This window comes from Vollenhovia emeryi, unplaced genomic scaffold (assembly GCF_000949405.1).
Source record: "Vollenhovia emeryi isolate VEMERY1.0 unplaced genomic scaffold, V.emery_V1.0 DF939174.1, whole genome shotgun sequence".
Classification (NCBI taxonomy): Eukaryota; Metazoa; Arthropoda; class Insecta; order Hymenoptera; family Formicidae; genus Vollenhovia; species Vollenhovia emeryi.
The window spans coordinates 784,364-811,407 of NW_011967192.1; the positions used below are offsets into that span (position 1 = coordinate 784,364).

The 27,044-nt window shown below is 42.7% G+C and overlaps 1 protein-coding gene across 3 annotated transcripts; it reads right to left on the reverse strand.

The window, feature by feature from the left end:
- On the reverse strand, nucleotides 1–27,044 carry LOC105563579 (homeotic protein Sex combs reduced). 3 transcript variants are annotated; one of them, XM_012015278.1, is made up of 3 exons: nucleotides 26,924–27,044; nucleotides 24,130–25,202; nucleotides 1–3,475 (listed from the first exon to the last, which is right to left on the reverse strand). In XM_012015278.1, exons 2-3 carry the CDS (start codon nucleotides 24,941–24,943, stop codon nucleotides 3,171–3,173), a joined length of 1,119 nt encoding a protein of 372 aa, XP_011870668.1. In that variant the 5' UTR covers nucleotides 24,944–25,202; nucleotides 26,924–27,044; the 3' UTR covers nucleotides 1–3,170. The 3 variants fall into 3 exon arrangements, with proteins under 3 accessions (XP_011870668.1, XP_011870667.1, XP_011870666.1); XM_012015277.1 differs by lacking the exon at nucleotides 26,924–27,044 and adding an exon at nucleotides 26,894–26,912; XM_012015276.1 differs by lacking the exon at nucleotides 26,924–27,044 and having other exon boundaries at nucleotides 24,130–26,882.

Genomic DNA, 27,044 nt, shown 5'->3' on the forward strand with positions numbered 1-27,044 from the left:
TGATTTCTGTACGTCATACCATTTAATAATTACAATTTAAATTATATTTAATTATACGGATCTTACACGTACGGTGCTCTAGGTTACGTAGATGTAATAAGTAAATATTTTTAGTTAGGCTATTTTACGTATATTACATGGAATGAAATAACATTTGAATGACGCTAGGCGAAAGTAATACTTGAGCTTAATTTAACTTGAAGAGAACGCATTTCTTTGCACCTGACGAATAAATAGTAAATATCTGCAGTTTCCATTCCGTCTCTTACCTCGCCAAACTGCGGGCGCAGGCTACGAACGACACCGAATCGATTTTCGATGAGCATCGAGATAGCACGGCCACGTATCCCGCAATGGATCTCGTGTAAAAGAGTAATGCAAATCTTGCATTATTTGTGCACATCATTCATAGGTACGGAACGTGTTGTACGACACGCGGCGTAAACAACAAAAATAATAATAACGAAACAAATAAAATACAATATTAACACTCGACCAAATCATAAGCAACAGACTCACTCTCGATACAATAATAAAGATAATATCAAGAATTTCAATAATGATAATGATAATAATAATATTAATAATAATATAATAATGTTCACTATGATTTATTTAAATATCCATATAGCGTACTAGGCGATAACGAAAAAAATAAAAATGAAAAGTTCAGTTCCTCCTGACTGTAAGAAACACATTTCTGTACATTCTGCGCGCGACGGATCTAAATACAGAGATACCGAAATTATTTCACTTACACACCTAAAATTAATTGAATGCAAAGTACTGTTTAACTGTGAGCAGTCTCTTGTCTAGCAACAAGACGTAATTAATAATTTATACGACAAAAGAAAGGTCTTCTTTCGTTAACGCCTCGTACAGTGATAACGAGTCTCGTTCGATATCGCGTTATATATTTAATAATTATGTACAATTCAATGCTAGTCTAGCTAGAAGGTCTCTTCTTTATTTGTTTCTTCTCTCGCTTGTACCGCTTAGAATCTCGAACAACATACACACATACTAAATTCCCTGTATTTTTCCGAATTTGCATCGCGTAACGCGCGGCTATGACAATTCAATAAGCATTAGAGCGACTGCTTTCCTCACCTCTGTCGTATCACAAGATAATCAATTACTCGAATACTAGCTAATTAGTTTACACATTTGCGCTCGTTTCCCGGTTAGCTAGTCGATACCCCAATCTTTTTTTCTCAGATCTTCCTTATTCGATCAATATGTATATTCAATAAGGAATCAATCGACATTTTTCTTGTTACACTCAACCACACGTTCATGTATATCCTGCACCGATAAATACGCGTAATCAGGCAGCACGTGCACGCAATTCTGCGTTAGATATTCAGCGCTACATGCACGTACATTGCACCATCGCAGTCAGACGTACTCACAATGCATCCGGGGTCACTTATCCCGTTCGACCGCACGAAACATTTCCTTTTCCTCTTTTTTTTTCTTCTTTATTTAATAGCTCGGACTTTTTAAAACTATGGTTATGGAAACTAATAAGTTCCTATGTGGATTAAAGTTACTATAGTCGATGCGCGAGAAACAATAATAGTTCATTTGTTGTATCAATCATCGCGATAAAATGCTTGATGCGGTAGAATAAAATGAATAGTAAGTTCCGCGCGAGATTTCCCTACGTATCGACAATATAGGAACAACGTGGCTGCTCCAGGGAGACATTGGTTACATTATGCTGCAAATTATGTACAAAGAGCTGGGTCGTAGCTGTCCACACCGTTTCATTAATAAAACTAATATTCCAGAACAGAGCAAATGCAAGTCGAGCGTGACACGAAAGTCAGTTTTCGGGAAAAGATTCGTCATTTTTTTAGGGTGTATGATTTTTTTTTCTTCAGTAGCTCCTTGCATTGTAAAACAAGAGGGTATGTGAAGAGGGGGTGAGATCCAATCGGACATTTGATATGGAAAATATTATAATATTATAAAATATGATTTACATTATAATATTATAATATTATAGTTGTTACAAGTACACGGATGTAAAAATTTGTAGTTACGATCAATTCTGTAGACATTGACTACAATAATCGTATTATACTTAAATCACATGCAAATTATGCTGTACGAATATTTCATTATTATTCTACTAATGTAGTTGCCGCGTCCCAACCATTTCTTATTTTCTAAGAATACTTGATAAAAGTCAGCATAATTTATACGCAATCAACATGGATTTCTAAAGGTCACTTCTCCTTTCAAGACCAATGAAGAATAATTTGAGTATTAATAGGCGCCTTACGATCTACGATACGGGGATTTTAACGTGAAAATATGTTTCTCTTGAAGTTACTGCGTGTCTTTCGCAAGACCCTTTCCCACGAATGCGTTCGGCTAAACAAGAGAATGACGCATAGAAGAAGAAACAATAAATAGATACACAAGCACATTGTCCAATTTCGTTGTTAATCAACCGGCGATCAATTTAACGTGAAACAGTGTGCAGCCAAGACGAGATAATTAATTCGTAATTTGATTAATTAATTACTTAGATCGTTGCTTTCTACACCTTAAACTAGAGATTCGGCTTTATCTCACCCGCTGAGGTGGTCTCTCGTCCGCATCGTTACTATCATTATTAATATCTGGTAATTACGTGCGCGAGAGCCCCTCGGAGCGCGTCCAGTCTATTAAGTCGGGCGCACGGCGCTATGTATGCAGAAAATTTTGGCTTTTCTTCAACTTCGAAGTCGTACAGTGACAGTACTTGCGTGTCCGCGGACCGAAAGCGAGCGAGAACGGATTTTGCTCCGGTTTCAGGAAGGAGACAATTTTTCTCTCGCACATCGACACAGACAGAGTTCTCCCTTCCGTAAGTCAGGCCGAATGAGCGCGTAAATAATTTAAGTACGTTATTGACATACGAAGGAAGGACACGATCTCTCGCTCCTCTGTCAACGGCCGAGCCGTCGCGTCGGGCGCATTGCGGGGTCGGCGGCACGCACCATGTGTCCTGCTGGAAGTGAAGTCCCTTCCTCGATCCCGCCAAGTCACAAAGTGCGACAGCGTCGTGACGTAGCGCGGGATCCAAGGCGGAAAAAGCCTTTTTAGAAGTTCTGCTCGCCGTACATCCCGGGGAACCGGACAGCGTGTGCTCCGAGCTCGGCGGGCGAGAACTCGTCCTATGTGGCCAAGTGAGCGAACTGGCCGGGGTGGGGCGCGAACTGGTAAGGGTGCCCGTACGGCGACATGTGGTACGGCACGATGTTCATGCTCGCCATCTTGTGCTCCTTCTTCCACTTCATACGCCGATTCTGGAACCAGATCTTTATCTGACGTTCCGTAAGACAGAGAGCATGCGCGATCTCAATGCGACGCCGCCTCGTCAGATAGCGGTTGAAGTGGAACTCTTTCTCCAGCTCCAACGTCTGGTACCTGGTGTACGAGGTCCTCTGTCGCTTCGTCTCACCGTTCGCGTTCACCGTGCCTAGAAATCGACAATTTTCGTCATTTCATTGGGAAGAATGTAGACGTACATAAATATGGATTTTATCAAAGGGTGCTGACGAACCGACCAAGATGGATTGATCCCTCGCGTATCAAACATCTTTGTGCAGTAATTTACTTATACAAAGTACGTAATGTTTAAGATGAATCGCGCTTTTTATCGCAAACGGGTGGAAAAAGCGCGAGAGATTGAATAAACAGCACAGGCGATGCATACTACCGGAGGTACCGAGGCGCGTGCAACGCGTGACGATCTCGTTAATTATTTCAACGAGCTGTGGTTAATGCCGCCGCCAGTGCTTCTGCGGATTGCGAGCTGGTCAACTTGGCAGCTGTTTTACCTATTTGCTTTGCACGCCTCGGCCATAAATAATTTTGCAACGCTATTATTACGATACTCTGTTGCACCTACTTCCTTCGCAAAAATCCGCCGCCGAACAACGCCAGAAATGAGCTTCGACTTAGCTCCAATGTCACTTGCAACGCGGTGTAATCGCCGCATGAGTCGTCATTATATCAAATCGACGTAACTTGATGTAACGATACCGTTACGTAAATTACTTTTTAAACAGACAGCAACTTGTAGCACATGTTGCGTCAAATAAAAGATAACATGTACATGTAATACCTAGAAATTTAACGGATAAGATAATGCGGGAACCGGAAAATTAGAAGTGTAAAGCGAGAGAGATGTTCCGATACAATCGATAGCGTTTGAATTTATTCTGCGCTTTCCTCTAACTGTACAGGGTTCATATATTGTCTCGAGATGCTAGCTCCGCTTGGAGCGAGTCAATAACGACGGGATTATACCCAAAGTAAATTCACGCACGCATCGTTTGCTTCGGTGTTGAAATTCGCCACCTAGCCCCCTCGTTAATGCATCGTATGACTAGCGTGCTCTGTCATTTGTTTCGTTTTGCATCGATCCTTTCTGCGCATCCGACATTTTGTTGGTCCAGCGAGAGAAAAAGAATTTGAATAAGTATGGAAACGACCTTACTGGCAATTCTTTATTATAAGTACGTGTGGTAGTGTATCAAAGCTACGCTACCACGCATACAACTCACAGTACGTACACACGCCACAGACTTCTATACACTACTAGACTGCTACGCGGAAAAAGAATGATGCTGTATCAACAAGATCAGTGTAATTAAAATAAAATCGTTGAAACAGCATCACTATTATATAAATGAGAAACATCAGACAGTTATCTTAATAATCTGGATATTTAGTTCAATGCTTAAAATTAAAATCCATAACAAAGATTGTTGACAATTGAGTGAATTATTTTTGTTTGTGGCAGCCCGTGACGTTAACGTTTCATTCGAGCCACTTCATTTTTTAAAATTCAACAGCATTCTATTTCCAGGTGCCTTCGAGCTGAAAAGTGAGGCAAGAGTTCCGCCGTATCTTGTTAGGTAAATAAAGTAGTATGTGTGCATCGGTGTGTCAGTGACTCTTGCCTCACTTCTCAGCTCGAAGGTAGCAGTCCAGTGCTATATAGAACCCAGCCAGAAATAACTCGTCGATCGACGTCGAAACGATGTCGAATCGACGTCGATATGACGGTTTCGACGTCGATCGACGTGTCACTTCTGACTAGGAAGCTGTGACACACACATACCCGCTGGATTTGGACCAAAGACATGGCGGCGCACCAACGTGCTCAGGATCGAAAAGATCAAAGAGCCGACAGAGGGTGAACACCAGTTAAATGTGCAGCGGATAGACCGTGGGTCTACGTGAGTCTCGCATGATTCACAATGTCAGGACGGAATCGAGACAAATAAGCGAGCGATTCCATCGAGAAACCGTTCGCTAACGATAATAGAGAAAAGTCCTCTATTATGAGATAGTGGATTTTCAACGTCCAAATTCAACACAAATTTTTTTTTCGCAACGATTACACGATCCAACAATTAATTTTCCACTATACAGATTTCACTCCAAGGGCGATAAATTCATGGTGGCATCAACTGATGATGCCTATTAATTTAGCAGAAACTCCGCTTTCACGTATTAGCAGCCTATCTCATAATACGAGACCTTCCTCTACATCTTGTGTATCACAACTTGTAAAAGTTAAACGCGGAAAAAAATGCTTTCCTTGATGCAGATGGTTCTTCATTGCTTTGCGATCTTATTATCGAAAGAATTCGTGTAATTTCCATATAGCACCTGTATCAAATTTCGATGCAGCCGATGTACTAGTAATTTCGACCCTTTCCGCAGCACTAATATAGGCTTCGGTTCGTTGCTTCGGCAGGTGTTACGCGAACAAGGGTGCCGTTTGTTCGTAAATTTTCAGGTTCATTGTGAGCACGGGTCACTGCGGATATTAAAGAGCCGGCTCATTTACAGCTATAATAGATAGCCATTAATAGCGCAGGTCAAGAGGAAAAAATTGACGAGTGTCGTACAAATAAAGATGCAGCTGAGTAGAAAGTACGACTGGGAATATTCGCGTAACAAACGAGTCATTTACATAAATCTTTGCTGAATCGTACTCGTGTGTACGTACGAGCAAAAATGCACGATAATGAAATGTACGATAAGTCGGAGAAGAAGAAAAAGACGAAGGACAAGAAGAAGAGTGCTTTTGTACGCGAATAAATATTTCCCATTGTTCAGTGTATAGAGTTCCCTTGCGTGCGTAATTATCCAGTATTTCGAGCGTTTACGCATAACATTGATAACAGTACGTTTAAAGATTCGTTCCACGGCTCTGAGCAGCATGGACTGGGCACTTTCACGAGAGTGAAAAGCGTTTTCGCAGAGGATGGCAACCAGCGAGCGTTGAACAACGAAGCTCCTACCGGGCTTAATGACAGGACCCTTCGTCCGGTGTTATCGCTTTCCTCCCGATGTAACACGTCGCTGGGTCGTGTGGCCTGACTTTTTAATAAATAGTGTTCTGGTTGTCTGGACACGGACTCGTTCGGTCTGCATATCGTTTATCCGGCGCACCTCTACCCGTTTTGTAACAGACAAACGGAATTCCTTTTTCGGTCACTCGCATTATTATAGAATGCTTCTGTTCGTTAACGAAAAACAATGTAGTAACGAGAGTTGCAAAATTTTTCAATCCTTTTTATTCTTCGGTTTCTTGTGTACTTTTGAATTTTCATTAACTTAATTATTATCACACAATTATCGAAGTTCTTTTAATTTATTTTATTGTCTCGTTATACATGTATCTGCATTCCCGATAATGTTTTAAATATATTATCACATATCCATTTCTTTTTCCGCTTTGTATCCGCTTCCCGCTAAGTAAGATTATTATAAAATATAAGATTCACAAATTGATAAGGATGAATGCTTTTTTGAGACACGCATTCTCGTGTTTATGGCGATAAACATTGTGGTATCGATATCCCGCTGACATCCATACAATGTGTGTAACAAAAATTTGGAATTTTTATTAATTGATTTTCATTAACTTCATTATTATCACATAATTATCGAAATTTTTTAAATTTATTATATCGTCTCGTTATACATGTTATGTGTATCTGCATTCCCGATAACGATTTAAATATATTAGCATATACCCATTTCTTTTTCCGCTTTGTATAAGTATGATTATTATAAAATATAAGATTCACAAATTAATAAGAATGAATGCTTTTTGAAACACGTATTCTCATGTTTTCGGTGATAAAAATTGTGGTATTGACATCTCGCTGACATCCATACAATGTGGTGTGTAAAGGAATATATTAGCGTATACCCATTTCTTCTTCCGCTTTGTTAAGTAAGATTATTATAAAATATAAGACTGTACACAAACTGATAAGAATGGCTTTTTTGAAACACGCATTCTCATGTTTTTGGCGATAAAAATGGCGGTATTGATATCTCGCTGACATCCATACAATGTGGTGTGTAAAGGAATGTACTCGGTGAAGGCTGGTGAGAAAGCTCTCGACGATGCTCATATGCGATTGAAATATGCTTCTTAGGCGCGCCATGTTAATTCTTCCAACTAATACCACGAGAGAGATCTCGATACGCTCACAACGCTTTGCTTGATGTCTGTAACAGGTTCGTAGTTTTTATCATCCCTAAAGAACATGCGCAGGAGTAATAATCTCAGAATGATATAATTGTACACGCGTATGTGTACGTGTGCCTGTTACATCTCGCTGGATATTATTTTATCTTCGATGTACTCGTGATTTATTATTTTTAGTGACCATACCTTTTGATGCATTAAAGTACCGCGGTAATCGCTGACCCGATTAAATTTCACGCGTGTCAGGCACACCTGTTTAATTAGCATTTAGATTCTATCTGGCGTGATCTCAGTAGTTATTCTCGCACTATAAATTCTAAAGCATCGAGGGGAGTACGAGCCAATATGTTATTGTAACTTGAATTTCCGTAATCATACGCATGACTTGCGTTATATATCTCTCGGTAATAAATTTCGTAATCGCATTGAATCTTAAGCAGATGCAATGGGAGCATCGTACACTCATTTGTCAATTCACTCGGGACGCGGAAATTCTTTTATAATTTTACTTTCCGCAGAAAATAATTGATCGGAAGGAGATACAATCCTTATAAATATATTACGTACACGAGAAAAAGAGTAAGTAATTAGTTATATACAAGGCCGAGCGAGCAACACCTTATGTATTTGTTTCGAAATCCCGTAAAATTGCCTCGTTATCGACAATCAATTGCGTTGGTAGTCGATCGATCGCGCTATGTTACTTATCTTGTTTGCTGCAGTATAATTAGGTGTTGCAATTATCTCAAGAATGAGTAATTAGATCACCTTAAATATCCAAATTTACATGAGAAATTAAAAGGGTGAATTAAGGGAGAGATACATAGGGCGATGCATTATTATCTTTTGCGTTTTCCCATACATTATCTAGTAATTATTTAATGTTTTCATCCAACAGTCAATGTTGCTATAATGAAGTGAATCGCATATCTTCACACGTTATCCACGCAACGGCGATTAAGTTAGTCGTGTAAAGTCCTGGAGTCTCCCATCGAGACGCACGAGCAGCTTTAGCGAAGAGATAAAGCTTGAAATAAAAACGCTCGGCGTGTCTATCACGCAACGAGAGATGTGCGGGCCGAAGAGGTGCGCATAGCTGTCGTCGTTGTAAGACTGAGGCAGGCTAAGCGCAGGGCCATGTCGCGTCACCCATCTCGATGTCACCTCGTGTCGTCTAGCCTTTTCGTGCCTCGCTCTTAATAGAACGCGGAGTGCGCGTGTATTTGCACCGAACCCTGTACCAAACGTGTCACCGACTGCCAGTCTGACGACTGCCTCCGTCTGCCTGACTGACAGATCGGCTGGTTAAGGCTGAGTAACACGTGACTGGGATAAAATCCCGCCCGACTCCATGGCGTGTTCCCGGTATGCCTGATTTTGATCTTCTTGGTTTCTAATACGCGCTCACACTCTTTGTCGCGACTCCTTCGGTTCTTGAGTAAGCAAGTTTTTTTTACTTGCTACGTACGCAATATGTGTAAATTCTTTCAAACTACAACACGGTGAAAGCAGAAAGTGACACACGTGAAAGAAATTTTTTGTTAACGAGAAACGATATGAACTCTACTGAAAATATAACTGCATTGAAATACTCGTGAATTATATATAGCACACTGTTAAATCTGACTCGATGAGTAGATATGTAGTAAAATTCATTATTTTCACACAAATTCCAGTTAAAAAAACCTACATTTCTTATTCAACTCATTTCGCGAACTCTTTTAACTCCATGTATGTTGGCAATGTAATTAGCTAGAAATATTTTTGTTACTATTAAAGAATACAATGAAGAAAAAATATTCTTTTGAAAGCAAGTATTAAAATGTAATTTGTATAAATAGAAAAATGTATACGAAAGTCTATGCATTAATAATAAATAACCGAGGGGGAAACCGCTGACCAAAATGTTGTACACCAATGCCCACTAATGCCCAGTGGGCATTACTTAATTTTATTACCTTATTTTATCTTATTTATCATGTTTTATCTTATTTTATCTCATTTTATCTTTATAATGCCCAAAAATGCCTAGTAATGCCTAGTAATGCCCAGTAATGCCGCAAATCTGTACACCACAATGCCCTCGGCGGTTTTCCCCTCGTAAATAACTTTAACACGTTAAAAATATCTAAGCTATTGTACACAATCCTCAGGAAAAGAAATGTACTTGGGCCCGGGTTCACCAACGTTGTTTAACTGTAAGCTCAGCTTAATTCGTTCTTTGTCCCTTTCCAACTGTTACTTTCGAAAGAGACAAACGCGAATTAAACCGCGATTAAAGTTAAGCGACGTTCGGCGAAACCGGGCCCCAGTTACTGCTCTTTATCGTTTGTTCGCTTGCCTATGAAGTAACGCGTGGGTATTTAAGCTGACTTTGTCGGCTGTGTAGATCAGAAATATTATATATCGTTATTCGTGATAGATTACAGATTAGGTGCTGAGAAAGGAATCAAAATATCTCGTGATCGCGACCGTGCTGTATTGCATTCCGCGAGTGCGAGTAGATAGGTATGCGACGTGCGTTTGTGTACGCGCATAGGTATAAGCTCAGTATGTCGGTCGGGAGCAAGTTCCACGAAAGTATATATAGAACTCTTTTGCTACCCTCAACCCCCGGCATATATCTGAATGGTTATCTGATACGAGAGAGAGCTCAAGTACGGCCGTATCAATTCTTTCCATCTCTACGATCGATTTGAGAATTCCAAAGAAAGCAATAAAAATCCGCAAGTTTCGCGACGTAATGAACAGCGGGAATTGTTTCAAATCTCGTTACCATTAGATATATCAGACGCCAATTTCTCACGGTATTAATGAATCGCGTTTAAGTGGGTTTAATCACGTACAAGTTCGATCGTCCGCGCCTTACTTGGGGCAGTTTGCAAATTTTTACGGCAAAGCTTACGGGAGGATCTATGAAAGTTTCCGAAAGTTATCCCCTACGTAACTCTTAGTATGGCCGTTGCTTTGGAAAAATTATATGCTTAACTCGATCGGAATTGGCATTCGTGCGGCCGGTACGTTACTCGCGAAAGGATCGACGCGAGAAGAAAATGGAATGGTCTTAAAAAAATGTTCGGACTTTATTAAAATCCCTCTGCATTTCAGCTGAAACATTAATTGCAATGGAGATGATTCCATTTACATTGCAAATCCCATGATAAAGCGGGCGACGCTCAGAATTACAATATCCAACACCGTCTGCATCCAAACAGCATCGGTACTGACAAAAGAAAATGAGAGGTTCATAAATAATCCCGAGCAGTTCGCCGCGGCTATTATGCAATTACGATTGCATCGCTATAACATAGGTGGTCTAAGGCTTCAAGATCTCATGTTCGACCGTACAAGATAGTGTCCCCTTAAAAGTTGTCACTGTTTCAGCTGAGACATTCAGCTAGTGGTATCGCGTGGCTGGCATATCCCGTCTTCGTTTTCTGCTCTGTCCGAGTTCTACGTTACTAATGACAGGCTTGTAGTCGGTGTTCTTTTCTACTCGTCTCTTTTTTTTATTCGGCAAATTCCACGGAATAACAACGAGAGGAAAAGTTAATATTTGTGTATTCGTGCTGCGCATATTTTCAAAACTCGACACAAGAGATTTTCGCTCGTCTTGGCGAGTGTGATTTGCACCTTGGTATAAAAATGACATAAACGAAAGAAGTCAATTGCGTCGCTTAATCGCGCGCCAAGAAATTTGATGTCTTTACGAAAGTTGGCATTAATAATCGCGCGTGCCCCGTTGTCAGATGATTATCTAATTGTAAAATATTAAGGCCATAATAATTTGTCCTCGCAATAATTTGTTTCGCAATTCGTAGCTGCGCTAGGACATAGATTCGCGCTGATCTGTATGCGAGGTAAAGACTTAAGTTATATGTAAGGCCCGCCGATGTCGGAGCAATGATAGGAGATTATCCGATACGCACGCCTCCGTCTGGCTCGCCGCCAGCGTGAATAGCCAATGGCGCTCATGAATTTTCGTCGAAACGTTGCGTCGAGTCTGGCGATATATAGCAAACGTAATCCACGCACAATTTAAATTTATCTACGCGCGCGGCTCCGCGCGCTCCGTCAGTCCGTCTCGGAGCTGATTTGTGAGCAGCCCGTACTTGCGCAGCTGACGGCCAATCGCGCGCCGAAGATCGGCCTTCCTCGAGCGAAATCAACGGTCCAACATTCCACGACGAAGGAAGGCGAGCGAGGAGGACGACGACGTTGGACGATCGCGAGCTGATCAGGCTTCTAGGTGTCTACGATCCACCTGTTACCAAACGTCCGGACACCGAGACCTGTCGCCTCGAGAGCTCGGACCGGAATCCGCGCGGGATCTATTTCGATCGGTACACAGCTGACACGGCCGGACCACACCGCGGAAAGTTGCCGGTTATAAATCTTCGGGGTACACGAAGCTAGTCGCTCTTTCAAAAGGATCTATTAATTTCTGCTCTACTCGCGGAGCATGGAAATCCTTTTATTGCCGACTGTTACGCTCAATCATATAGCCCGGGGAGGGATTTCCTCCGCTACGTTAATGAGGGTTGTCACACGTGTTTGTTATTTTTACGTGGCGCTTTATAGACATCGCTAAAATTAAAAGATGGACGCGCGCGAGGTAAGTGGGTCAAAGCGAACCGTGTACTGTCACGAAGAATGGCGATGATAGAACTGGTAGGAGTTCTCTCGCGGCGGAAAATTCATTTGCTGAAAAAGAGACGCGATACTCGAATTGGGTCAACGACACCTCTTCCGCCAGACGCATCCGGGTGTGTGCATCGGACAGTTATAAATAGATTCAAAAACTATTGCTTTTCAATTCAAATGGGGAGTAGCAAGTGGTTTTCAAGGGCCGGGGATTCAGTTGGAAGAGACGCTGGAAACGAGGTGACGAAAGAACGAAGGGCGCGAAAGTGGCGGAGGAACGTAGGGGGGAAGGGATGCAGAAAAGGGGAGAAAGAGAGTGGCAGCCTTGCTGAAGCTTTTATGCCGAAGTTTGCGCAGCGGACGTTCCGCGGATCATTTGTTATCTTCCACGAGAAAGCTCTCTGACGCAAATAGGTTTGTTTCTGGCCGCTTTAAACGCTTCACAATAATCCGCGCGGACTCAAATTCAATTAACGCCTCGTCGTCCCCACCGTCGCGCACGTCTACCTCCCTTCCTTCATTTTGCACTTTGTACTCGCTGACAGCATACAAAAGCCAGTACAGTCTTTCTTTCGTCTCTTTTATACATGGCGCATGAACCATGGGAATATTGAGGTACGTGCCTCGAAGTCCTGATGACCTTGAACCTCCGGAACGTCCTGCCGAATGCGAAACAGTGCGAACGGGTTGCCCGTTCGCGAGTCGCGTGTACAAGGTCCTACCGAAACTATGCTGATCCCTATCGCTTTTCGATAACTCTGTCGTGTGCCTCGCTTAAAACCGCCATTCCACTAAAATTAGATCCTCCTCTCCCGCACTAGGTCATCCCCGCGGGATTGATAGAACCGAGAATAACATATTATCCATTCTCTCTCTCGCTGCATGGATTCAATCCCCGCGCGTATACGAGGCCTGCATGTGTGCGCGCACGAGCCCGAGCGCTCGCGCAACAAACTGTCGTCTCTCCGAGGGGTTACTTTATACAACCGAATGAAAGAGAGGCACAAGACGTGATCGCGCGCGCGCCTGTACATATACATACATATATACACATTGGAGGAGGGACGGTGGAGAGAGCCCTCGGATTGAGGAAGAATAGGGATAGAGGCCCGCGCGTCTCCATCCATCAGGCGACGGTCCGACCGACGCGTCCGACACACGCGACTCAAACCTACCGACAACCTTCCGAATGCATTATCTTCCCTTCGAGGGTTACACACGCATATCATTTGGACCGATGGCCCTCTTCTCGTCCGATTTCGGATAATCCCTCATGGACATTGTTCCGTCTTGCCGCGTCTTCGCGATCACCGCCGTCTCGCCGCCGAAAACACCGGAAGCGGTCTCGCGAATTCCGCAAAATTCCGAGACGCAATTTTGAACGACAACAATTGCGGGAGGCATTGGGAATTTCATCGGTCCTCGACCAGCGTGGACTGGACCCGGGTTCGGTATCTCGTACTTGGATGGCTCACTGGGAGCCCAACAATGGTCCGTTTAAGAGACTCTTAAGCTGCTAATTGACAATAATCATGCGCGGCGATATACCGCTATTACCACGCGAAGTAGGCATCGGCGTTCCATAAATGTTCGTACGGCCATTCGGACACGCGCGCGCGCGTGTGTGCTGGCGACATACGTGTATTGGGCCACGTAGAGCGTTCCTGCCGCTGGGAAAATTAATGACTTACCTTCAGCGGGAACAATACAGTCAGCTGCGACTCTCTACGTGTCTGGGTACAGCGCGTCGCGGTGATGCGAGCTGCCTAAGGTCGAACAAAAACACACAGGCGCGCGCGTAGCCGCGTATACGTGCGTGCATACATACATTTCGTGCGTGTCACCTTGCGAATTGATTTATTCCCATCGAGAGCTAGGAGAAAATGCAAATGCGTAATTTTCATTCGACGGGCTCGCACATTTATACATATATTCCTCCCGATGACGCGCCGAGCCTCTCATCTCGCGCCGCGGAAACTTGCGGGTGAGGTGAAAGCAAATCATACAATCGGACCATACGTTTCAGCAATGATAATTTGCGAGGAATATAATAGACTTAAAGTAACCTAAATAAAACTGAACACATGAGAAAACGCCAACACAGCCTTAGTGGTCGAGCTGGCTAAGACGCCCGTCACGGTTTGAGGGAGGCCCCAGGTTCGAGTCCTGGCGGAGGTAATATTTTTCGCAATAAGAATAATTTACAGTACGGGGAAGGGAGGGATGGAATGCTAAATGTACCCCCATGAAAAGGTACATATCCCAAAATATATTATATAATATATCAATACTTATACGTTAATCTATACAAATGTATATATATAAAATGTAAGAATGCATATAACTAATTAAATAATTTTTTGCCGCCTATGATATGGAAAAAATATAAGAAAATACCATATATTTACGTGAAATATGTAAAATATATTTTTAATACATAATCTAATATATAAAATAGATGTATTAGAATATATGTATATGAAATATATGCCTGCATATATGAAATTAAATCATTTTTTGCCGTTTAAAATATATGATGAATATAAGTAAAGCCGATATATTTTTACTGTGCTCAAGAATATATACCTATATAAATATGTATATATATGCAATTTATATAACACATATATTTTTAAATATATTTTTTCATGGGGGGTAGCATAAAAAATATAATTACCAATCGTTTATCGATTTGAATATGTGAATTAGCTGACGATAATAATTCCACCCGCAAGAGAAAACTGCGTTATGTCCGAATAGAAACCGGCGCGCAGGACAAAGGTGGAAAGAAACTGAATATGAATTGACATTTGAAAAGTAAAATTTACAAGCTGGCCTACCTGCATCGTGCCTTGTGACCCACATTGGCGTTTTCTCATGCGCTGTTTAGATAATTTGTAACTTTTTGTCCACTCGAGATGTGTACCGCGAGATTATTACGTGCGGCGGTAACATTTCACCCGCCAAAAGCGTCATAAAATCCCGACCATCGACAGCTGCGACAAACGCCATTTGTCCCTCGTTTCGCGTAACATTCGTCGTGTCGGGCGGATAAATCTCATCGGAAGCGCGTGTCCCTTCCCGAACTCTACACCACGTCCTCTATGAATCATGCAGTACCTATGTTCCTATGTTAGGTTGCTCCTCTTAGGAGGCTGTCCGTTCCGATCGTCCATGGCGTTCCTCCTAGTTACCCCACACGAGTGGTGCCGCAAGCCCTCAGAACGCCTCGTGCTGGTACATAAGCCTCGCGCAAGCATTTATTTATGGTCCCGAGTCGCTGGGGTGTACGGTAGGACCGCCTCTGCACCACCCAAACACGCTTTACCCAGAGCATCGCCGCGGAATAAAGCTGTTCCCGTCCAAAATCTATCTTCGCCCATGATTTTCTCGTCGTATCGGCGAGGAGGATCGCGATTCTCGCATCTTTAAGTAATGATCCTATTCTTTTCTCGGGAATAATTACAGGCTTGCCAACGAGTGCTCGTTAAAAACGTCTTATTCAGCAATAAACATATTCGCGCAAATTACTTTTACTCCAAATCTTATGAAAAGAATTAAATATATCAGCGTTATTCGTTTAGATAAACAATATACAACGTGTGGGATCACCGGTCGTTGTACCTTTCTCCATAGGTTTGAAGAATTTCTTTGGTAAATTTAAGTTTCTTTTGTAGAAAGCTTCCTCGGAAATGTTCACTCCGTGTTACTTTCGATGAGTTGAACGAGCAGGACCGAAATAGTTGCGCCAGAAGTAAAAAGGGGAGCTGTGTGCCGAGCGTGATTCCGCGCGAGGCACTTGCCATGACAAAATGCGCGTTTATACTTTCATGGATTGAAGCATTGGAGTAATTAGATAATTGAGGCGTGGAAAAAAGTCTGTGTCGGTTCCTGAAAAACTCAATCCCAGTGGAAAGGGTTTGTATCAACGTTGGCGATGTCCACGTCGAGCAACATTACATAAATAATAATTGCATACTACTTCAAGGATCTCTCTGCTGGCGTTAATTAAATTCTGTCACGAGATCTCAAGATAAGTTTAATTCAATATGTTTTTTAAGCTACTAGATAAAATATAGCGCCCGACAGCAGTAATTTATATTTAACGTATACGCGGCATTTTATTATCTTCCTGATAACATATTGATTTATTTTACTTTTATCTTTTCGAGTTTATGTTGGAATTCGCTTCAACTACATTCGACTAATTTACATGAGATCCTGTTGCCGCGGAACAAAATAATTTTGAAGACGTTATATAAATTCCTATATATAATGCCGCTTACTTATTTATGAAAGAACCGTCTGGAGGATTATTTAGCTTGGATATAGTTATTTGAATTTAGCGATTTGTTGCAGAGAAGGAACGTCTGGGTGTTTTAACTAATAGCAACGAATGACAAATATCTACATCTGATTTACGCAGGATATATTTCACGGTAGAGTTTGTTTCGCGGCGGTCGGAGCAAAACGGCCGAGAATTTGATTACATCACATTAGGCTGTACATTTTAAAAGGATGATGTAAGTGCACAGAACCGTTGATCTTCGCGTGATTTATTTATCACTGGCACGGCCGGGCTCTGGCCGGTATATACGCGACTATTATACATTGCATGCAACTTGTGTGTATCTTCTAAATCGAGTTGTCGCGACGAACGATGACGCTTCCCGCACGACTCTTGCATTACGATGGCTCGCAACAGTCGCCCGTCGCGGAACGAGCGTTGTTAATAATCATTAGCGAACCTCCTAGAAGGTGCAGAAATGTTATCGCGATATATATATTAATAATGCACGTGGGAAACGCATGAAATTATAAATATGTAACCATTTATATTTAATATAGTTATCTCACTACTATAATCTAATTCCGAGGGGGAAACCGCTGACCAAAATCTTGTACACCAATGCCCACTAATGCCCAGTGGGCATTACTTTATCTTATTATCTTCTTTTATCTTATTCATCTTGTTTTATCTTATTTTATCTTATTTTATCTTATTTTATCTTTATAATGTCTCAGCAAGACGTAATGCCCCAAAAATGCCCTAGTAATGCCCGGTAATGCCGCAAATCTGTACACCACAATGCCCTCAGCGGTTTCCCCCTCGTCTAATTCGTAAAGGATATACGATTGTAAAATTGGTTCGTCGCAGCGGATAAATTAAATCAGACTTATTATCACCACGGGGAGAGAATTTTCTCTGGAAATTTATCCTGAAAATCACGTGGGACAACATGGCATTTTCAATAACTTTATGAGAGTTTTCGCAACTTTTACCATACATTTTACTAGTAAAGTGAAATTTATTAATTTCATCTAACTACGAAAATATCTAATTATTCAACTGTAACAATATCAGATATGATATTATGAATTTGCTACCACAGACTCGTGAACCCATTCTGTTTCGACATAAATTAAAATGTTCAATCAACTTTAGGTTTTTTTTTGGTCCGTATACACACTAAAGAATCCTTTTCTATATTGCGGTTTGAGCACTTATAATTTTTCCAGATTGTACTTGAAAAGGACCCGATAAAGGGGTCGAAACGTAGCGACTAAAATAAACATCAATTTTGCCAGTTTGGTCGATTTTTTTACAAAATTCCCCTTAAAGTGAAATGTGTGGCAAAGTTTCGAAAAACTCTCATAAAAGTCTTCGAGATGCCGTGTTGTCCCACGATTACGTGAGTTTCAGGATAAATTTTACAAGAAAATTCTCTCCGTGTACTTTTAATTGACGTTGCATGCCGTCATCCAACAATTGAATACTCGCATCTCGTATTCTCTTCCTTCGCTTCCCCTCTGCCCTCTAGCGCAAACGTTACTACGGCTCGTGCGTAATCAGCGCGGTGTTGGGTGGCGGCGAAACATTTTCTCGAAATCTGAAGGGATCTCGTGATATACGGCGAAGGAAAACATAATACTTGCGGTTATTTTTGCAGGGCAGTTTTTCGATTCGCGCGTCACGACAAAACCACGAAATGTGTGTACCGGCGGCATCGCCCTTTACTACGCCATTCAGCGTTAGCTCGTAAATTTTCAGAAGAGGGAATCTTCTCCTCGGGGAGGGTTTGTCGGCCGAAAGGGCGACTGCAGGAGCATAAGGATCAAGGATCCCCGTGGCGACCGGGCCACGCAGCAACAGGCGGCCTCACTTCGCCCCCGGCACACATCCATTACCCCATCGGCTCATCCCGTTTGCACTAGGCGCTTGCAATGAAAATTTATGTCCTAATAAGTGATTCGCGCTCTTCCCGCGGTTATACGCAAACTGCAGCACGGTGATAACTTTCTTCTCGTTGCGCGACACATTTCGCTTCGGCCGATCCCACGCATCATAATTGAGGATCGCGAGTGAGAAGTGACGGGAAGACTGAATTTTGAAAAACGACGTTTCAACGATTCAAAGCAAATTTAATATTATACAAACGTACACGGGGAGAATTTTCTTTCAAAGTTCACCCCGAAGGCCATGTAATCGTGGGACGACATGGCATTTTCAACAACTTTACTCAGTACATATTTTACTAGTAGAATGTGCGGTAAAGTTTCAAAAACTCTCGTAAAATTGCTGCCCCACGATCACATAATTTTCAGGATAAATGTTACGAGAACATTCTCTCCGTGTACGTACGTTGCACAATAGTATTTGCAAGGAGTTTATCGCACCTCAAAAAAGTGTACACCTATATTGCCGAAAGCGGCGATAAATGTCTGCAGTTATTATCTTCGTTTCCTACACTGTCTGTGTAGATTGGTACTTATTTCGTTTGAAACAGTTCAGAGTTATAACATTTTTTTTTGTTAAGCGAAACATTTGCTAATATTGCATAAGTTATTGCCGTTTATTGCCGAAAATTTGTACACCTATTGCCGAATGCGGTAGACCCCCTTAAGTATTTGCGTATAATAATCGTGAGAGACAAAGGACACAAATAATTTAATGGTCATGTCGTCAATTTTTCTGTCATTATTGCCGTCATTACTTTGTATATCATGTCGTTGAGTTAACTAAAATAGCAGCAGCAATAATATTCCCCTTTTAAAATACCGTTCACGTCGCCGGTCATTTAATTACTAAATTAACAAGTAACTCCACAAACATTTATAAACGCGAGGCAGAATATGCGGAGCGTGAATTTTCTAAAGAAACATGCTCGTGAAATTATTTTTAGACGATGACGGACAATCCTAGATTTTGCTAACCCTAATGTCTTAGAACAGTTGTACGTACGGCGTGGATTGATTAAGTGTCTCGAAATAAAAACATTTTCGTCAGCGTAAAAATGCAGTATGCTATGTGGTTAGTAAAACCAGTTCTTTGAAGCGCGTCCCCGTATCTCCCTCTCCTGTTAGTGCGCCGTAACCGTACGTACATGCGTGCATATGTTTGCTTAAGGCACTTATTTCATCTGCACCACATCGAAATACAGTACGTAGAATTCAATGAACGAAAGGTCGTTTTCTACCGCTGCGTTATTAGTATAGATACGTGCAACCTTAGAATTATGACAAATTAATTGAATAAAATGGCAACCAAGACGGCCTGACATAATATCACGGTTCATTTAAATCATTTGTAGACGCCATTCCTCGACAAGAAAATTGTTCCGCCAACTATCACATATTTATGACGTGTAAATGTGCTAAGGGCATTAAGTGAGATCCAGTTCCACTGGTTCGACTGTGTCTACCCTTCCGGCGTGGGGGATTCGTACGTTGGGAATCACGTTGGTAGCCATCTATCAATCGGGACACAGAAACGTGCCTTTCCTCGCGGCGCTCCGCACATCCTTATTTATGGCGGAGTGATCGGCCCATAATTACAGACTCCATGACGAAAACGACCTTCTGCTTATCTAAACAGGGGCTGCGGCGCCCACTCGCACGCATGCAGGCCCCGATATTTCGGAAATAAACTGCACAACTGTTCATTTCACGCATCAATTGCATGTTTATTCGCGTTTGCTGCTCGACGGATGATAGATACTTATCTCGGGCTTGTTACTTATCCCGAAGATGACCCACATGCCTATGGCTGCTTATGGCTGCTCTTGCCGGCAGCAAGGACGTATTTTAGATCATTTTTACAATTTTCAAAATGGTGCCACAACGTGTGAAAAAGAAAGCGAAAACCTCTTCTAGATTTATATAAAAACATTTCTCAAGTTTTATTAAAGAGTATCTTCCGACATTTGGTAGATAGTTAAAATGATTTAAAGCGACGAAAAATGTGAAGCAAGTTGGCAAACGGCGAGCGTGACAGGGATAAAACTTTTACAATAAAATAATCAAAATCAGAGACCGCGGTGCTTTTTGCTATTGATACGACGCACGTAAAGAAAGCGCATAATCTTTTCTCTCTCGTGACTATTTTACGTCAGCTTCGTTTATGGAAGAATAATCACAGCGTGTTATTATACTTTCTATAAAGTAAATCTGCCTTCCGCTTGCCTAATCACACATTTTTTTCCTGCTTTTTAAAATATCCTTCCTTTCTTTCTCATTTTCTCTAAATTACCTACGCCAACCGTTCACAAATAATTGCTATTATTTGTACAATCCTTTTAAATTTAACAATCATACCAGCGCACCAAGTAAATAATTTTTGTGAAATTATGAATAACATCGTACGATGTTTCGATGTCACTTGAACACTTATGTTTAAACTTAAACTTATATTTAATTAGAAATGCGTGTTTATTAAAATATTCTTATCGCAGAGACAATATACGATTAAGATTTTGTTGCTTGTTTATGTATTATTAAATAATGCAACAAATATGTTAAATGATAATATATTTATATATTTTAATGAAAAATGTATTTTCCCTCGCATAGAGCAAAGAAGTAAAATCATAGAGTGATGTACTACTTCGAGTAGCCAGATTCTTTTATTCATTCTTTTGGCTATTAATAAATAGTTTATTTTTTCAAATCTAATGTTCAAACGTTTATGCATCAGAAGAAGCAGCGGGTTCAAAAGCGTCGGAACGGCTGGATGAAGTCTAAACGGAATGTCATCTGTTGGTGAGCATTCATCTCGACGAATCAATTATTTTCCTCTTAATGTGGACGTAAACTATTTGTTTTCACTTTTAACTGGCCTATTATTTTGCACGCAACTTTGATTTCCGTGTGCTTATTCAAATAAGTTTCGTAAATCTTTCATAATTTCAAGTACAAATTTGTATCAACAATCATTAATCTGTTTCACGTTTGAGATCAATTTAACAGTTTCTTTTACAAAAGGCGCCCTTGAAATTTATTTCAAACGGGACGCAATTGAAAGGGTTTCATCGGTAAATAAATGCCAAGAGTTCAGACAAAGATTTCGCATTGAAGATATTAGAAGACAGGTCAATAGTCCTTGATAACTATTTCAAGCTTCTCAGAACCACGGCATTCCATGCATTCGCGCAAGATTTATGATTTTACTTCGCCGCTACTCTTTGCTACGCAGTAATTATTCTCACGTTAGTAGAATTTATAATGGTATTCCTCACTATAGACTAATGCTATTTACCCAATGTTTTTTGGACTTATAGAAAATGTATCTCTCATTTGCTTGACATGTAAATTTATTTATTATTTTCTTTAATTATCAGCGTTATCGTCGCAATTAATTATGTTTATCACCAGCAATCTCGAATTTTTACGTCACTATCGAATATTGCTTTGCAGTTTAATTCCAATTTCACTAAGACCGTTCAGATCCATATCATGCTAATATATACCTAGAGGAAAGTCCCCTATTACGAGATAGGATTCCAATACGAGATAGCGGGGTTTCTGTTAAATTAACGGACATCATCAGTTGAGTCTCCCATGAATTTATTGCCCTCGGTGCGACATTTGTTTAGTGGAAGATTCATTGTTGGATTGCGCAATCGTTGCGAAAAAAGGCTTGTGATGAAATTTAGGTGTTGAAAACCTGCTATCACATATTAGAAACCTATCCCGTAACAGATAGGGTACTTTTCGCTACGTGTACGAGGCTCTGGTTTTACAATATGATATTGCTACAATCGGTACGAGGCGGCGAGTCTGCTCGTACCTTTCGCTTCACGCGAGCCGAAGCGTACGCGAAATAATCGCGGCGGAGACGTAAGCCGAAGTAAAAGGATGCTACATTAACCAGGCGGGCATGATGCGAACGATTGGGAGAGGAAGCCGAAACTTGTACAAGAAAGATCTGAGCCGCGTATCCCGTTTGGGGGCCGAGCCGAACGATCTGAGGCCCTCGTTCGAGCTAACCCGAGAGAACTAGAAGGAGAAGGCAACCCCCCGCGCCTTACAATGCAGCCTGATTTATGGCCCGGGCGCACATACATAGAGTTACACACGATATCATAATACCATTAATTCTTCGTCAAATTCCCCGCTGACTGAATCATACTGGCCGCGCAGTAAATCACGCGGGGCGACTAATGTGAGCGCGACCAGCGCGCTGGGCTGTTTTATCTTCTTTGAACCACGGGGGCAGGTGAATCTCTAGTCTTGGTCCCCGCTGAATTACTGTTATCCGGCTCTGACCGCACCCCCGCACTTGCTTTTCGTTCGTATCTCGAACCGCGAGGCACGAGATCATTTCCGCGTATACACTCGATCTTAGATAGAGAGCACGAAGTTGCCGACGTTTTGTGCCGGCGGTTTTCACGCGTTTGTTCCGTTTGTATCCTAATCGCTATTCACCTGCTCAATACGTTATTCACTGTCTCCGCTTCATCGTCTCGTCCCTTATTTGTTTTCTCTCGCGGCAAGAATAGCGATACAGTGACATTTCACACTTGACGAATGCTAGCTCGTATCATCTCGTTATTCGTATGGTATTTAACAATTGTACTCGACAAATATCTTCTATATCTCGTATATAAATTAAAATCAGAAAACTGTTTTACGAAGTGCGTCAAATTTTTTAATAGATAATAACGTTTTCTCATTTATTTCGCGACGACGGTAACTTCAGTTTTAAAATACGCGAGTAATTTTATAGAGATCTCTTTCAATTATTCTTAATAATTATGCTCTCGCATTTTAATAGCTTGCCCGCTTATTTCTTGCAATATCCGTGTTGATAAAATCCGTACTTTTCGTTGAAGATATTTGTAATTGTATGACACGATATAAAATATATTTATATATACTGCTTAATATTCTTTTGAGCAATACGTAATATGCGTTTTGACATTGTACTTAATTAATTGTCTCAAATGCTACTCCGTTGTCTAAAATATATGACTCCTTGCAACGATCATCCGCCTTTAAACTGAATGCCGAATATTTGTAGAATCTACTAACCGTAAGCTATTCCCAAGTCAATGATTTTCCTAATCTTCTAGCATAAAAATCGCGGAAAGCAGCATTATGCAAATTAACACATCGTTGCGCTTAAAATACGATGAAAAATAAATAAATGTCTACAAATAAGTAGATATTTGCGTTTTAAATTGTGATATTTCGGTGAATGTCGAAACTCGTATAGTCCTGTGTTTACCGTTAAAACACAAAACGTAACATTTGAGCGGAGAGATGGCTATCGTCAAAATTAAATAGATTTATAACGTGAAATCGTATATTTTAGCTGTAATTTAGTATCTGTGCGTTTTTAATAGATGGGTGGCATTTTGAAAGTTAAAATGAAGAAATATACGCGTCCACATACATTAACATGTTAAGCAAAACATTAAATCGTTAAATTAAAGCAAAGAATAAAATAAAATACATAGAATTTGTAATCCTATGGAGTTGCAACCCTCTAGCGATAAAATAAATAAAATACTTAAATTGCTTATCAAACAATGCTAACACTGTTGATTTTCTCATTTACCGTTTTAATAAGATTAAGAGCAAGTTCCTTCTCATTGAGAAATGAGAAAAGAAACGGAAGACGCGTCTCGAGAAGCACCATTTCTAATACGACAAGATGAAAAAGATACGGTAAACTAGTGACTTACTCTGACCAATGTGAACTCTTTTCATCCATGGATATATTTGAGGCGGGTTAGTGCCGGAAGAATTCCCCTTGTTGGACGAATTGTTACCCGTGCTAGAGGTGCTGGATGTGGAGGAAGCGGGCGACGAAGCGGAAGATGCTGTTGTCAGCGTTGAATTTCCCTCGCCGACGCCCCTCGAGCTACCGCTGGGCGGCGAGGCAGCGGACGCAGCCACGGACGACCTTGACGAGCTACCAGGCGGTGAAGTCAATCCGGACGCGGCTTTACTCGTGCCGGGTGCCACTAAGGGCGTCGGGCTATTTCTCGAAGTGGACGTGGTTAAATCTTGAGGGGACGCCACACTGGTGGACGAGGTCGAATCAGCATATTTGCAGCTGGACGTTGACGGCGCCGACGTTGCCGAGGCGCTCTGCATAAGAGGCGTCGTTGGGTCCGAGTGAAGTTGTTGCTGAGGATGATGCGGTTGCTGATGGTGCGACTGTTGTGCGTGCATACCGTGCTGCTGCGACGTTGCGGTCGCGCTCAGCCGAGGCTGCGGCTGCAGTTGAGTATAGTCTATCATCCCTGTCGGCGCTGGATGCTGCATACCCGACGCCGGCGTGGCGTAAGGATGCTGAGGATAATGCTGCTGAGGCGAGTAGCAGGGCGCGGGATAGCTGGTGGACGCCGCATTCGGATTGTAATACTCGCCACCGGCCGGCGATGCTGCCTGCATCGGTTCTCCAGGCGAGTTCGCGGTTGGTCTCGGCTGTTGCTGTGGCTGTTGGCCCGCGTAGCATGATGCGAGCGAGTTGACGAACTGATAGGAACTCATTCTTCACGTACCTTCACGTGCCGTCAACGTCACTATACCGACAATTTTGCACGTCTACGTTCCGTCATTAACGAAGACACTGACGTTGTGTTGGTTGGGTTGAGGCGCGGCTGAAGAACGCGCGCTGTCATTAAGTATAGAAACCCGTCATCGTGCGACGAGGCGAAAATCGCGCAGTGACGAAAATCGCGCGGCACACGTGGCCAGCTGCTCCGACAAGCTTCACCTTGTTCGTCGAACGATTCACAGCTATCACGACCTGTTACACGCGAGAGAAACACGTCCCTAAGCGATGCGATAATGAACGAGGGGTTCAGGACTAATAGAGAGAGAGAGAAAGAGAAAGAGAGAGAGAGAGAGAAAGATAGAGAGAGGGAGGGAGAGAGAGAGAGAGGCAGACGTCTGGCGGCAGGCGGGTCGAGCCTGAATTCGAACCGACCTGCGAGTCAAGTTTATGAGGGCCACGTGGGCCTGGGCTATAAAACTGTCTTCTGCTTCTTTACGATCTCAGGAGTCGCGATTACCTACAGAGAACTCGTGGGCCCACCGTGCAGTAGCGCGTAACGAACAGCTTATCGAGGCGCCCCATTGAAGATGACCTTGCAAAGTCTCTCCTCAATGAAGTAACGTGCGAGGTAACACATATGTGCGCGCATAAAAATAATTCACGCGATGATTAATTGCGCTTGAACGTTGTCACAGGTGTGTGTTGCACTTAACAAACGGCTTTATATCGCGGCAACGGCAACGGCAACGGCAACGGCAACAGAAGCAGAGGCTCGAGCACGGCAAAGGGTGAAGAGTGTACCCGCGCGCGAGTTGGCCGTTCCTGTTGCGTGCGCGAAGGGTGGTTGGTATCGTACTGAAGGCCTCGCCGCGATCCAACGGAAGGCCGGTGTGTGCGGTAGCTTGTCACGTGCCCGCGCTCTCTGCGTGTCAGAGGAGCGCCTCGACCAATCCCTGCCGTTCGTCAAACCTTGATTGGTCTCTCCGTCGGCGTGTACGATTCTTCAACCCCGTTCCTTGCGTCTCCGTCGAGTCTCCGCTGCCGCTGGCGCTCGTCGTGTGGTAGTGTTGCCCGGCTGCTACCCGACGTGACAGGAACCGATGAGAGGGGTGTGCGTAAGAGAGAGAAAGAGGGCGAGAGAGGGGTCAAGGAGAGGGGATAGCACCGTCAGGGGGGCTAATGGAGAGATATTCGGGAGCCCTGAAACCGCTGGTGGGGGAGAAGTATCTCGATCGCTCTCTCGTTCTCCTCTGCAGCCTTCTAGCCGCGACGTCACCAAGAAGCAGTCTTCCGTCCGCTTTGCGAGGGGGGCTACGCGCGCACGCGCCCCCTACTGTATAGCCTCGCGCTCAAGACGGATGAAAAAGAAAAGGGGTGGTACGCGGCACACGAAGGCGCGATTGTTCCTTACTGATCGACCGAAAACGATTCGCCCATTAATATCGCCGTATCTTCGCCGATTTCACCCGTCGCGAATCCATTTTAGCTCGATCATACGTATGGTATCTCTTCCTGATCGGGAGACGGAAGACGAGTACGTTTCACAAGTGCGGATCGCTGTACTTGCATATTGTCGCGCGGGACCGTGAGTAGTGGAAGGTCCACTTTTCCGACCGCTTCTTCCCCCTAGACCGCGGAGATCGCACGTCCGCTCTTTCGTTAACAAGTTTGCGATGCGGGATCGCGCTTGTCGTGCGCGAGGTGCAGATTCGACCCGAAAGCGTGTGGTTCTCCAACCGCGGCTAAGGAAGGGGCGCGCATAAGTCAGCCCGGTGGCCGCGGCTGACAGTTTTATGAGAGTTTGATAGTCTTCGCCGCTCGCTCTTTTCACAACGAAAGGACAGGAGAGAAAGGGCGGCCTAGAGCAGGAAAGAAATGCGTAAAGGGAAGGAAAAGAGAGAAACAGAGATACAGAGAGAGAGAGAGACACGCGCACTACGCACCACACTCTTTATTGTCCCATAAATTCAAACCTGTTGCCTGTAGCCGAGAAAGACAAGGAGGGAAGAGCGTGCACGAGGTAGAATCCTCTCCCAATCGCGATTCGATTGACGCCCCCGTTATCGCTCGTACGGCGAACCCGGACGCAACTCG

Coding starts and splice junctions, on each gene's coding strand:
- LOC105563579 (XM_012015278.1), bottom strand. CDS start 24,943: ATGAGTTCCTATCAGTTCGTCAACTCGCTCGCATCATGCTACGCGGGC. Junction 3,476..24,129: donor AAGAGTTCACATTGGTCAGA/GTAAGTCACTAG, acceptor GTCGATTTCTAG/GCACGGTGAACGCGAACGGT.